At 51.6% G+C, this 13,432-nt stretch overlaps 1 protein-coding gene across 1 annotated transcript in view; it reads right to left on the bottom strand.

The window, feature by feature from the left end:
• Positions 1-13,432, bottom strand: part of CDHR3 (cadherin related family member 3) — a 57,590-nt gene that overhangs the window by 19,303 nt on the left and 24,855 nt on the right. Inside the window, exons 5-8 of the mRNA XM_032873224.1 lie at positions 10,950-11,044; positions 10,447-10,551; positions 5,614-5,762; positions 3,656-3,845 (exon numbers count right to left, since the gene is read on the bottom strand). Of these exons, the coding sequence (XP_032729115.1) occupies positions 3,656-3,845; positions 5,614-5,762; positions 10,447-10,551; positions 10,950-11,044 (539 nt within the window). The remainder of the gene's footprint in view (positions 1-3,655; positions 3,846-5,613; positions 5,763-10,446; positions 10,552-10,949; positions 11,045-13,432) is intronic.

Genomic DNA, 13,432 nt, shown 5'->3' with positions numbered 1-13,432 from the left:
GAGGAATTTGTGGCTGGTGTGTGGTTTGGTTTTTGCTGTCTACCTCAGTCAGTTATCTCTTATGAAAATGTATCGTGGCTGCCACGAGAATGTGTCCAGAAGACCCTCAAACAAGGAACGTAGCTGACCACAGACCCTAGGCTGCTGTGCTCTGAAATTCACGGCTTCATAGGCAGTGAGGCCACGTGCCTGCGACCAGGCGTCACAGATGCTAAGGCAGGCTCATTGCTGTCCGAGGACAGCTGACTCTGGCACTAGGACTCCTTAATGCCTAGCCGAACCTTCTAGAGCCTACACAGCACACTAGAACATTTCTGCCCACCCTCCTTCCCACTTCCCTACGCTGAGGCCAGTCTTATGTTGCGGTCTCATGACTCTCCCAGCCTTGTCTAGCTCTCCCCCATTTTCTTCCCAAGAAGTGCCTCCCTAATAAAACACAGTATTATTTATTATATCAGATGGTTTGGGGGATCCAGACCCTGGTTCCGACTCTGGAAGCCAGAGTGCTCCATCCTCCCAAGAATCCCACATCCTGCAGCCAGACGTTTCAGGAACTGCGCCTCTCGGAGCGGCCTAGCATGTTCTTCTCATTCTTTCCTCCCTGACGCTTGGTTATTTTCCCCCCAAATGCACGACTTGGAAAACCACTCCCCCTCATTCATCAAGGCCTGCCTCAAAGGCCGGCTGCCCTTGCTCCCAGCCATCTGACCACGTTCCCTCCCTGCGCACAGGTGACTGGCCCAGCCGCAGTCTGAGCCCGCTGACCTTCTCCGCCTCTGGCTCACAAACAGCTTGCCAAGCGCTTTCAGCCAAGCGCAGGGCAATTTACAACCAGAGCAGGGGCTGTCTCGGCGCCTTTGATGCCTCCATCAGGCCCTGGGCTCATTCATCACCAGCCTGGGAAAGCTGCAGGGTCCTCTGTGCTAGGGGCTGTCTCCGTCTCCAGACTGGCCTGAGTGCCTGCAGGACCCGTGTGACCCACGGGGGCAGGTGGGGGCCGGGCACGCAGCCACCTGCCTCCAACCCACTGGGTGTGGGCCCCCTCCTGCTCTCATCCACCTGCTCTCCCAAACTCACCAGCAGGGACCATGCCAAAAGCCCTGGAGAAGGAATAAATATTCAGGGATGTGTTGTCAGAGCTGCTGTCAGTCCTCTTCTGTTTGGTTTGGACATACCTGTGGGCTCCGGCATGTGGAAATGGGGAAGGTGGTAAGGATCGGGGGCAGGTGATGCCAGGTCAGGTTTTCCAGCCAGTGGAGTTTGCAAATGAGGCTGGGTTTCTGGAATAAAGATTTCCACCTCCCGAGGCTGCAGAGGAAGGAGCCCCTGCAGAGGATCTGCCCCTCCTCAGATCCTGGTTTTCACAGGATGTAAGTTGGAAAAGCCCAGAAGTGGGTCTTGAACACTGTTCAACACCTTCACTGATCAGTGCAATTAGTCTAGTTTCTGCCTGGCATTGACCTTCAGGGCTAATTTGGAGAGATTATCAAGAGCCGGACTCTGCAAGGTGTGGCCTGCACAGCCTCAGATCATCAGACTGTAGTTTTCCCAACCAATATGGAATGCGGTCTACAAGCCACACATCAGGGGACCACACCGGAAGTGCACCAGGCGGGGAGGAAATGGACAAGGAAGCTTGGAGACAGCATGGTCCTCACCAGTCACTGCTTCCCAGAGTTCTTACCCCTCAACCCATGCCCTCCACCTCTCAGGGTAGGGGAACGAGGAAGAGCAGAAGGGCCTAGAAAGGCAGAGCACGAGGACAGGAAATGCCCCCAGGCCCTAGAACCACCCAAGAATGCTAGGTTTAGATTTTCAAAGAAAGTAGAAGTGGGACTCTGCACAGCATCTCGACTCCATCCCCAGGGCTCAGGCTCGGTTAACAGAGGTGGGTTCCATTTATGGGAGAATAGTGTAGAAGTCAGTCTGAACTAACCCGCCGCGACGAGCCCCACCCACCAAACAGACTCTGAGGTTAGGGTTGGAATAGAAACCTATCGCATGGTCAAGGCTCTTCCTGACTTGATCAGGGCCACAGCGGGAAGCAGATGACAATTTAGGATGATTCTAGGAAGAGCTTTGGTAAAGGGCTATTACAAAGGTGGACACAGGGTATTTATGGAAATCCCCAGGGATGGTGCAGTATCTCAGAGCTCCTGAGGGCCGAGTTCCCTTACCTCCTCCTGGCCCAGAGGAGCCCCAGGAGGGAGCAGTTCCTGAAGCCAGAGGAGAGACTGCTGTGTGCAATCTGGGAACTTCAGGAGGTGGAGGGACTTCGCCAGCTGACAGGCAGGGAGCCAGGGGGGTAAATACCCTGACTTTACACTCCCCTTTGCTCTAGGGCTTCCCAATGGCCAAGCAGAAGCTACAGGGCAAGGGAGCCAATTCATGTCTGTGTAGGTCGTTTCCATACTCCTGGGGCACAGAGCAGGGTGGGGAAGTCTGGAAGCTGCATCTGAAGGGGGCAAATAGGGTCTGTCTAAACCTGGATTTAACTGTTTCGCTGCCAGACTCCAGGCCACACTGATTTTTAGCATCGTACAGGGCTCGCCCATTGAGAAAACAGGGAGACAATCTTAAGCGTAATAAAGGAATTCATAGTTCTATTGCCAACCCTCAACAATCTTTGTCCTTTGCCCTACGGTCCTTTGCATGGCCACACTGTGGATTAGATCTGTGTCCAAAGTCTCCTGGAGCTTAAAAAGTGACCTTGCAGGACCTATCAAATGTCACACCTCAGAGGAAGACTCTCCATGGGGACATCTTAAAGGGGGACATGCTCTGGTCTTGAGCCTTGTTTCAGACGCAGGGAACGCTCCAGCCAGCATCACGGTGGTGTGCCCTCCCACCCCCATGAGGAGCCACCTTCGTGGTCCTGAGAAGCTGGAGACTAGCAAGTAGGAAGCCACAGAGACGAAGCCAACCCCGGGAGCGACTCGGGTGACATTTAGACAAAAGAGCTAGTAGAGAGACAGTGCTGTTTTCCAAAAGGCATATTAACACAGAATCACAAGGGACTTTATTTTTAAATAACACCCAAGAGGTGTGACACGAAGCATAGGTCAAAATGTACAAAAGGACTTGTTTCTGTATTTTTCCCCCTTTCCGTTGCCTTTGGTTTACCAGAATTTAAGTTGTGTAAGGTGAATTCGAGGCTTTGTTTTGTTTTAAGTAAATAATGGTGTGATTTATTCCTATTGCTGGCGATGTGTTTCTCGGGAAGCTCCTAGCTACTAATCCTAAGTCTCAGGTCTCTGTTATAACCGCTAACTAACAGCACCGTCTGGCCACCGGCGGCAATAAAAAAAGAAAAGGCACAGCCCAGGGAGTCTCTGTGGTACATTTCGCCAACAAAGATGAACATGCTGTAGGAGGGAGAAAAAAAAATATATATATACATATATATGTATATATTTTGCCAGAGTACGAAGGTGCAGAAGGGAAACAAGGGGAAAAAAAGAAAATGAAGAGAGGGAAGAGAAAAGGATCAAGAAAGGAAAACCGTCTCTGAAATCGGACACCTCAGGTGGGCTTCTGTTGTTGAGACATGTTCCAGATGCCCCTGATTCTTCGGTTCCTGCCAGAGAAGCCGAGGAGTTGGGGCCCCACGGAGCGCCGGGGTGGGGGAGGGGCGGCGCCCAGCCCGTGAGTATACCTGAAGGAGGTCTTGGAGCACGTGGCCGGGTTGTCATTAATGTCCTCCACGATGAAGGTTATCTGCATGCGATTCTCTTGACCTCCCGAGGGTCTGTCCTTCACCAGAACTTCCAGGGAAATGGAGGGATTTTGTCTTAATTCACCTGCGTCTCGGTCTAGCCTCTGGGCCACGTGGATCGTACCGGTCACTGAGAAGGCAAAGGTGAGAACACGACTCTTTAGAGACTTGGAGACAATTGGAAAGATCGTTCTGGCTTGCAGGGAAAATACCCTCTCTACAAACACATTTTTAAAAACTCAGGTAACTTCCTGTATTGGACATCGATTGGGATGCCTGGCCTGACCCTTCTAGAACCTGTTGCCTCAAACTTCAGGGTTGGCCTTGCCCGCTATAGGACTGGCAGACAGCCGACTCCAGCTCGACCGACTGCACTCTCTCACTGGAGAACAGGTCACCGAGACCCACCAGGCAGGTTGACAGTGGAGCTATGGATTGGGGGCCAGAACTCTTGCCACTGTGGTGGGCAGGGCAGCGCCAGTCGCCACCCTTGCAGTGACCCACACACTTGTTCTCATGGGATCGCCAGGATCCTGTTGGTAGGTCTCCCCTATCTGTTTTTTCTCCTCTCATGCCTGGTTTGGCTTGCCTTCATTTTTGTTACTTGCAACCAGAGTCTTAATAAAGATGCCCCCCCCAAAACCACTGCATTTCTTAAAAGTTGCATTTGCAGTACTAGCGTGAACAGAATTCTAAACCATGGTTGTCCATGCTTACACCATTAGCTGAGTGAGGTCTTTAATGACAGGACTAGACAGTGCTCAGAGATAGAGCACGATTATTGCCTAAGCCTGCCTCTCCTGGGACCAGGCATCCTTCACCGTAAAGCCGATGGGGCAAATAACACATCGTCTTTCTGGGACTGTCCAATGTTTGCCTCCACAAAGTCATTATGTAAAGGGAAGTCCTTTGGAAGAATGTGATAGGAACTTACGAGGTGGTATTGCCTAGGAGTGGTCTCTTGGGTCACAATCTTTGGTTTGAATCTGCTTCATACCCTGAAGACAAGTCATTGTCTTGGACAAGTCATTTACCCACCCAAGTCTCTCTCTTAGCCTTAGTTCCCTCATCTATAAAGTGTGGGTTACAGTATTTCATTGGGTTGCTGTGCTGAGTTGAATACTTACAATGGAATATTTGTGGGTAACTTAAGATAGTACCTAGCATATGGGAAGACCCCAATAGAAGATGGCTGTCCTAGGAGGGAGAGCTCTCCTCTGCACTGACATACTTAGTTGGGAAGATAACTCCCAGCAGCCTGGCAGATTGCTCTAGAATGACACGGTCCAGTCTGGTAACCACTAGCCCCACGTTTCAGCGCTTGAGATGTAGCTAGTCCAAACGGAGATGTGTGGTCACTATAAAATACACAATGAACTTACAGACTCGGTACAGTAAGTGATAATGTCAAATACGTCATTAATAACTTTATGATATTTGTTACACTTCATGACAATATTTTGGTTATGTTGGGATAACTCAGCTGCCTTATTGAAGATAATTTCACCTGTTTCTTTTTGCTTTTTAAAAATGCAGCTACTGGACTTTAAACTTACACACATGGCTTCTGTCCTGTTTATTTGTGGACAGTGTCAGTCAGCATCTTCTTTTCAGGAGACTCCCAGGTACCCTTAGGGTAGTGAACTCACACATTCTTACACCTGCTTCGAAGGTGAAGGAGGGACATAGCTGGTCACCTTGGGACCCTGTTCAGTTTCCCCGATCCCTATCCCAGCTGCTTTAATGCATCCGTTACCCTGATGTGTTACGATACTCTCAACAGAAGGGCATGCCCCAGAACAGAAGACAGATGAAATATTTGTGAAAGAATCGAAATGGCTGAATGAAAGGGTGCACAGGAAGGTGAGTGTGTGTGTGTGTGTGTGTGTGTAACTTACACTGGTTGATCACAAAATAGCGGCTAGCAGTCGTGATGCTGTAGAGCAGGAAGCTGGTGGAACCCTTATCGTCGGGGTCCTCCGCGGTGACACTGGCCACAATGGTGCCTGAAGCCAGCTCCTCGGCAATCGTGTACACTCGCGCCAGGCTGAGCAGAAATATAGCAGACACAGCTCATTTTCAGGGGCATGGAGGGTGGAGTCTGCGGGGTGGGTATTTTGGTTTGCGCTAAATATAGCCCCGAGCTTCTGAAGCTGCATCCGCAGGCTCGGAGAAAGCAGTCACCGCTGAAAGGAGGGGGGACAGGCTTTTGCGTTTCCAAAGATCATGTCCCCGCGGCTGCCACCATGGACAGTGGCCTCGACCTCTGACGCCGCACATGCCTGACACCGATTCACAATGGCCTGGGCGTTAACGTCTTTTATAATCGGGATGCTTGGCCGATCCGGCCACCTTCTCTCCCTCTCCGACTCTTGTGCAAAAGCTCCCTGAGTGATTTTAAAAATCCATCTGGACACAGGTTCCTGGCTCATCCCCTGGCTGCCACCAGAAGCGATGGTCAATAAACGATAAGTATTTTTATTTCTTCTCTGTCTTCTTCATTTTGTTCTGTCTTGCCTGCAGAAGCAGAGTTGATGCACAGAACCTGCACACCTCCCTGAGTTCCATTTCTCCTAAGGTCAGCTCTCTGAACAGAGACGCCAAGGTCACTGCCCTCCGACGGTGACTTCTTACAAGATAACCCCAAATGGCCAACTTACCCATCTTCCTCAGGCCTCCACTGCTTTGGGGACAGGATGATAGTGAGGCAGATAGGTTCCAAGTTTTAACAACACGACTTGGGTAAATTGAGTAATTTTGAAGGCACCAAGGGAGGCTTATTGTTTAGAATAATCCTGCAGGAAATCCTTCTGCTGAGGGAAAGTCATTTCAGTGGGACAAATCATCACCCCCCGATTTACCAGTTTCCTAAGTTTGGATTTTCCCTTCCTTAAGAGGGAAACGTTATATCTCAGGTCTAAATGACTGCATTCGTTTGGTGAGATCAGGATTTTTCTGCAGTTCTGTCTCATCCTCCTCGTAGGGTAGATGGGACCAAAGGGAAGAGAAAGGAGAGGGAGAGGGAATGTCCAACTAATGTCAGATCGAGGCAGGCCGAGAGAGGCTGCGACCAGGCCCTCCCTCACCGGGGTTCCTGTCTGGGTTCTGGGTCTTGAGGTGACCCATTCTTGGGATGACCTCCTGTCGGTGCACTCCAGTGTGGGGGACAGTAATCTTGTTCAGGCCAAGAGGTCACCCAGTGCCTCCCTGACACTCCCCATTGATCCACGTGCCTGATGCCTTTCTCGGTGAATCTGGGCTGCAGCCCATCATGGGGGAGGAGTAAACAAAGGGGAGTGGGACCAAGGAGGCAGGGGTGGCAGGAGCCAAACCCAGAGCGGGAGGAGAGAGGGAGGTTGCCTCAGCTCGCAGAGCTGTACTGAGACCTTGTGTTCCTGATGTGAGAGCCTCTGTTCCTAACGCATTCTATCTTTTCTTTGGTTACTTTGAGTGGCTTCTGTTAACTTCAAACAAAGAGACTGCTACGGCTCCTGCGCACCTTCACCCTTTGGCCCCGCTGCTCCCAGTGTGGTCCCCGCATGTCTCACAGGTCCCCCTGGAGATTCTGGATCTGAACGCAGAACTCAGGCCAGCTCCGGGCTGCAGAATCGAGAGCTGCGTTTTCCCAAGACGACCAAGGGACTTGTCTGCACTTCAAAGTTTGAGAAGAGCTCTTTCTTACAAGGAATCACCAGAGGTGACAACCCCAGACACCTAGGCTGTCCTAGGACAGAGGACACCTTGGGAGGAGACTCCCCTTCTTCCAAGACAGTGGTTCTCAGTTGGGAGTGGCTGTGCTGTTTGTCACAAGTGGAGGCAGGGGCTGCTACTGGCCTCCAGGGGGAGAGCCCAGGGGTGCAGCTACGCGCCATACAGTGTGTGGTCAGCACACACCTTCCACCGCGGGGAATGTCCACAGAGCCGGTGCTTAGGGCACGCCATTCTGCAGGCTCCTCTGCCCCCCACCTGACACTCCAGGAAATCAGCTCCCGTGAAGGGGACTGGTGAGGCTATCTCATAGGTACACCATTCTCTCCTTGGCTCACCTGATAGTTAGCCTGGCAGAAGGCAAAAAATCTTTGGTTTATTTGGTCTGGGGACCCAAGACCCAAGTGTATATAAAGGGGGGACCCTCAGCCCACAGTTAAGACCTATACAGCCAGGGGCCCTGTGGTCAGCCAACTGGGTCAAGCTCTGATACCGTTATATACCCATCCCGCCACCTTCTTCCTACTGCCCATCCCCCCATAACACCGGGCTACCAGGGCCCAGGGGAGGGGGAGACAAGGGCCAGTGGCCACACTCACGAGGAACGGTATGAATCCCAGAGGATGGCTTCAGTGTTATGAATGCATATGCGGTAGGTGCATAAAAGTGTGTGTGCACTGCGAGGCACCAGGTTAAAAACGATGGCGGGGAGATACCGAAGAAACGGGCAGTGGGAGAGAGACTGCTGGAGTCTAAGGTGAAGTGCTCTAACAAAGCAGCAAGCACGGTGCTTGTTCGTAAAGGGCAAATGGAAGTCAAGTACTTATACAAAAAGGTGCTCGACTGTAATAATAGCAGGATCCCCGAGTACACAGAGGGAGGCCACAGGGCATTCAGGGGTTTGCCCCCACCCAGGGGTAAGACAGTGAGCTCTCCGCCACAGAAAGGGCGTTCTCTTTGGCTGTATTCAGTGCGGGGCTTTACCAGCTAGTAAAGATGGGAGGGTTGTTTCCACGTTCCGCAGCTCTGCATCACCCTCGAACTCGGTGTAGCTGAATCAGTCTGAGAGTTTAATCGTGTTAATTCTCAATTAAAGAACTCATGGCTCATCCTGGCACTGGTTTGGAAGGGGAAGAAGGATCATGGCTCAAGGGAACCAGGAAAGCCCTCCACGTCAGTACCTACTTTGAAACCAAGCAGACTCTTGCAAACCATGGATGGCTGAGGGACAAGGTCGACTTTGATGAGCCCGTGGGTGAAGTCAGGGCAGCCCCCCACCCTGCCCCAGGCCTTCCAGGGACAGGCTCTTACAGGCCCATCCCTGCCAACACCCACGGGTCGCTGTTTGACCTAAAGCTGGATGACTTGTTACGAAACGGTTAAACAGTCACACAGACCTTTTGTCTGGCATGGAGCCTAACAGGATCATTTCTCAAACGAAAAAGGAGAACCAAAGTTCCAGACCCATCTCTGGGGGCCCCAGCAACCAGCCAAAGCCACATTCTCTTTCTTTTGGAAGATGTCATCCAAACCAGACAGTCTGCCCCTTGGGAGAACTTACTTCTCCTTTTGCAACCCTGTTAGCCTGCCTCCCCATGTCACAGATTGGAACGGTGTGGGGGGGGGGTGCGACACAGCAGACCGCATGGCCGTCGCCTGCCCCTGGGGGTTACCGATGAGTCGGCATTGCTGTGCCGGTGAGTACTAGAGTCTGCATCCAGGCGGGGATGTCACAGCTCGTTATGAACCGCAAGAGCTGGGCTCCCGGAGGAACCTCTCCACAGAAACGGATCGCGTCACCCTTCTGAGCTTCGTGGGGCCACGGGCGTCGCTAGAAAGCCTGACGCGGGTGTGTCTGCTGCTCTTCCCTCCACGTGGACCCACGGCCCCTGGGCTGCAGACTCCTCGCATCCAGAAGGCTCACAACTGTGCTGTGTTTTGCCAAACGGGACCAGCTTATCCGGTGCATAGGGCGGCCTTATACCTGCAGGTCGCAGAAGACTTTTGCAAACATTCTATGTAGTTCTGGGGCCCGGGGCCTTTCTGTTGTTGGAGTCTCCCCAACTTTCCGTATTTTACTCATAGCCACGAGAGCGGTTACTATCACTCACCAGGCTGGTGATTCCACCGTTCCCTCGGGCTGGTTCCCGAGCCCAGCTCAGCAACAGGGATGGGGTGAGTCTGGCAAGCAGTAGGCCGGGTGGTTTGCAAGTCATTTTCCAGCTCAGAATCCCATCTTCCCTCTGGGATCCCAATCTATAACAGGCTTGGCTGTCCCCTTTGGGCCTGGGCTGGGGGCCAGGACACCCCCAGATCTCTTCTGGACCCACAACGGCAGGAATAAATCTAGAACACCCCACCGTGGGCAAGACTCTTAGGCACCCTTGTCAGAGACCTCTCTTCAGTCAGAGAGGACACCATTCTGAGAGTGGGCTTTATAGACCCTTGACTGATGGCGCGTGCCCTTGAACTTGACTATTATTCATGCTGGACACTCTAGTAAATGGTACCTGCCTTGGGGTGCCTGGGTGGCTCAGTGGGTTAAAGCCTCTGCCTTCGGCTCAGGTCACAATCCCAGGGTCCTGGGATCGAGCCCCGCATCGGGATCTGTGCTCAGCGGGGAGCCTGCTTCCTCCTCTCTCTGCCTGCCTCTCTGCCTGCTTGTGATCTCTCTGTCAAATAAATAAATAAAATCTTTAAAAAAAAAAAATAGTACCTGCCTTATCGTTACCTCCTACACAGGTCCAGCGGCCAGCCCCGCAGCAGGTGCGTTGTGTCCAGCCCCTCTTCCCACTCCCCACCATACCCACAACCCCATGGTGCAGAGGAAAGGCGAGCAAAGCTGGCAGGGGGATGTCCGGAGGTCAGAGAAAAGACACTGAAGATCTCAGGCCTCTTGTCTCTCCTCCGGGCCAGGGCAAAGGGCATCCCTCTGGCGTATATTAAATGCGTCTGAGAAAGCCGGGCCACCCAGAAGGGATGGCGGCTGTGGCCCATGGAGCCCCACACACCCTCAAGCCTACCTGGTGAAGCGCGGGACTTCATCGTTGACATTCACAATGTTCACCTGGAGCATTGTGGAGGCTTCGAGCCCTTGGCTATCTCTCACTCTCGCAAGCAGAAGGAAACTGTCAGGGAAACCCCCTGGAGTGAGGGACTCAGGCTTTGCTGACAGTACCTCAAAGTGGAGTGGGGGGGGAGATGGACTGGGATGAGGGGGGAAGGTTGGTCTGCCCTATTCTGCCCACCGTCCTCCAGATGCACATACAGAGTCAGAACTGCTAGGTTAACACTTCCCCTTCCTTGTCTCTACAAACCCACCCCGCCCTTCTTATTATGTGGAGATGAAGATTTGCAATGGGGAAGGAGGCCTTCCCTATAATGCCTTAGTTCCTCTTCCTTTTGGGGGTCTCCCTACCCTCTGAACTCAGCAGGAAGGCAGCAGAATCTGCTCGGGGCCTCCCTCGCTTCCCCACGCCTGCCCCTCGACCCTCAGACTTCAACCAAGGTCATTGGCAAAGGCTACCTCTTGTGTCCTGCTTCAAAGTCAAATTCTATTGTGGAGAAAAGGGTCCCATTAGCAGACATCCTGAAGTTCACTGAGGAGGCGATCAGGAAATACTAAAAAACAAAGAGAAGAAAGAATGTAACTGAATGTACCTCTTCTTCTTTCTCTGGGGAGACTATTTTGTTCCATTCCTGTTTTATATTCTTGGCCCATGGGACATCCTTGATGCTTCAGGATGAGGCCCAATGCACAGTTCTCAGATTCAGTGATCCTTGAAGCAAGAAAGTTCTGCATCTACTGGCCTGAGCCTCTGACCTGAGAAGCCACACTCTGAGGAGATGGTCCCTGGGTCCTGCTTCAGTGACAGCGAGCGTGAAGGCTCCCAGTCTAGGCACTCTGCTTCCGAGTCCAGTCTCCTGTTCCCCGTCACTGTCTCTCACTTGTGCTTCTCAGGATAATGTCTGGGGTTGAGTCCAGGTCTTGGCTTTGACCAGCACTATTTAAACATGGCTACCATGTGTTAAGCAATAAGTCGATACTAACGTAAGTAAGACCTGGTCTCTACCCTTGGAAGAACTTATGATACAGGAGGGCGCAAAAATGTTCACAAGCATCATTCCCTGGCATGATGGCAGGGAAAAGTGAAGGGACAGGAGTGAGAGAGGAGAATACTTAGCAGGACCTCAAGTCCAAGTTGGAAGCTGGTTTGTAGCTATGAGGGCTGTTTCAGAGTCTGATCTCAGGTTTATGGCCACGGGTGAATTCTCTCCACCTCTTGGGGGTGTTGAGAGTATAGTCCTTTATGGCTTCCAGTGCCCAGCCCAGCTCCCATAATGACCACTGACTAGCCACACTTGCTCTGACAAAAATACAAGCTTATTTGCACAGCCCCCTGAGGGCAGCCCGTGGGAAGACCACCCCCGTGCTATCCATGCGTGTTCACCAAGATTGCTTTCTCACTGCGGTGATGACGTCAACGAGGCAGGTGAAGGACCTGGATCGGAAGAGCTGAGTCCGAGTTCTGGTCCTCACCACGGGATCTGGGACAGGTCCCTTCCTTGCCTGTCCTACAGGGACGATACCACCAACCGCTCCTCTATGTTATCACGAGGGTTCCATCAGAAGCCACACTGGAAAATGCAAAGCACCGCTTCTATGTTTATGGCCATTTATCCCAAAGGGCTTGAAGGTTTGAAGGTTTGATTATTTCCTACCAGGATGAGAGAGGATCTATCCTCCAGGCCTTAGATCTCTGGATCAGATAATCAGTGGAGTTTTTGCAATCAGAGGCACAGCCCCTGAAGTCTAGAATCAAAGGAAACGCCAGCCAAGTCTTCCAACCCAGCGATTTGCTCTGTTGTGCGTTCGCAGTTAGGCTCCCCATAGGAGAAGAGCGAACACACAGAAAAGAGATTAACGATCCCGTTTGGGGCCATTAGGAGGTTTTTAAACATTTTCCTAATTGTAATAAAACATGCTTTGTACACACAAAATAAGAAAGACAGAAAAATATAAAAAAGAAACTCAAGAGTAGTCACCTGTAAAATCTTACGATTTTCACGAATAGCCCTCCCTTCTTTTCTATGCAAATGTACACCCTCCAAAAAAATTTTGAGATGATGCTCTCGTCAAGATTACATTCTCTCGTTCTTTCCCTTTCCAGCTTGAGCCCTTCCCCATATTCTTAACTCTTCCTTTACAGCCCAGTTGGTTAATGATGGCACACATTCTACTGTAGGGCTTACTTTACTAGGTCATTCTTGCTGGTCTTTTAAGTGGTTCTTACCCATTTTTAAGGGGGAATGGGCAGCACCAAGGAACACCCTTCTTCCAGCCCCCCAAGTTGTATAAACAGCTTGGCAGTGCTCAAAGGTATGACGTTTAAATCCCAAGACACCCCTCCCTCCACTGTCTCTCCAGCTCACAGCCAGGGCAGCAGCTGCCTGTACACAGAGCCGTTCTGTGCCTTTGAGCTGAGCCTTCCCTGCAGAGAATCCTCCCATATCCATAGATCAGAGGAGCAAGCTGGATGTGATGGCAAGGTTTATAGACCCAGGGGAGCATTCACTCTATACACCTGGACCGGGATGCCTTTCCAGAGTGTCTAATGCTCAGGAGATAGGTCCCCTATCTATCTCTCCCCTATGTATCCCCTAAGAGAGAGTTCTGCTCAGTCTCAAACAGAAGAAAATCTCAGGATACAAAGGTGACAGACAGACCCTGCTCTCCAAAAACTGATGGGCAACCGATGGAACATACAAGGAAAAAGTGGGAGACGTGCTCAGAGGGAGACAAACATAGGATATGATGGAAACAGAGAAGAGGAACTTAGCCCCGTCTAGAATTCACTGTCTAGAAGAGTCACGAATGGGGGTGGTTGAGTCAAGGGCAGGGTCTCTAGAGCCAGACTGCTCAGTCTGAATCCCGGTTCTACTACTTTGCAGCTGTGAGAGCTTGTGCAACAAAGACTAATAATAAAAGAGCATGTTGAAGGGGTTATC

The sequence above is a fragment of the Lontra canadensis genome, unplaced genomic scaffold (genome assembly GCF_010015895.1).
Source record: "Lontra canadensis isolate GAN:19392208 unplaced genomic scaffold, GSC_riverotter_1.0 scaffold48, whole genome shotgun sequence".
Taxonomy (NCBI): domain Eukaryota; kingdom Metazoa; phylum Chordata; class Mammalia; order Carnivora; family Mustelidae; genus Lontra; species Lontra canadensis.
The sequence above is the reverse complement of the archived record's forward strand: the minus strand, read 5'-3'. Positions and strand labels throughout refer to the sequence as shown.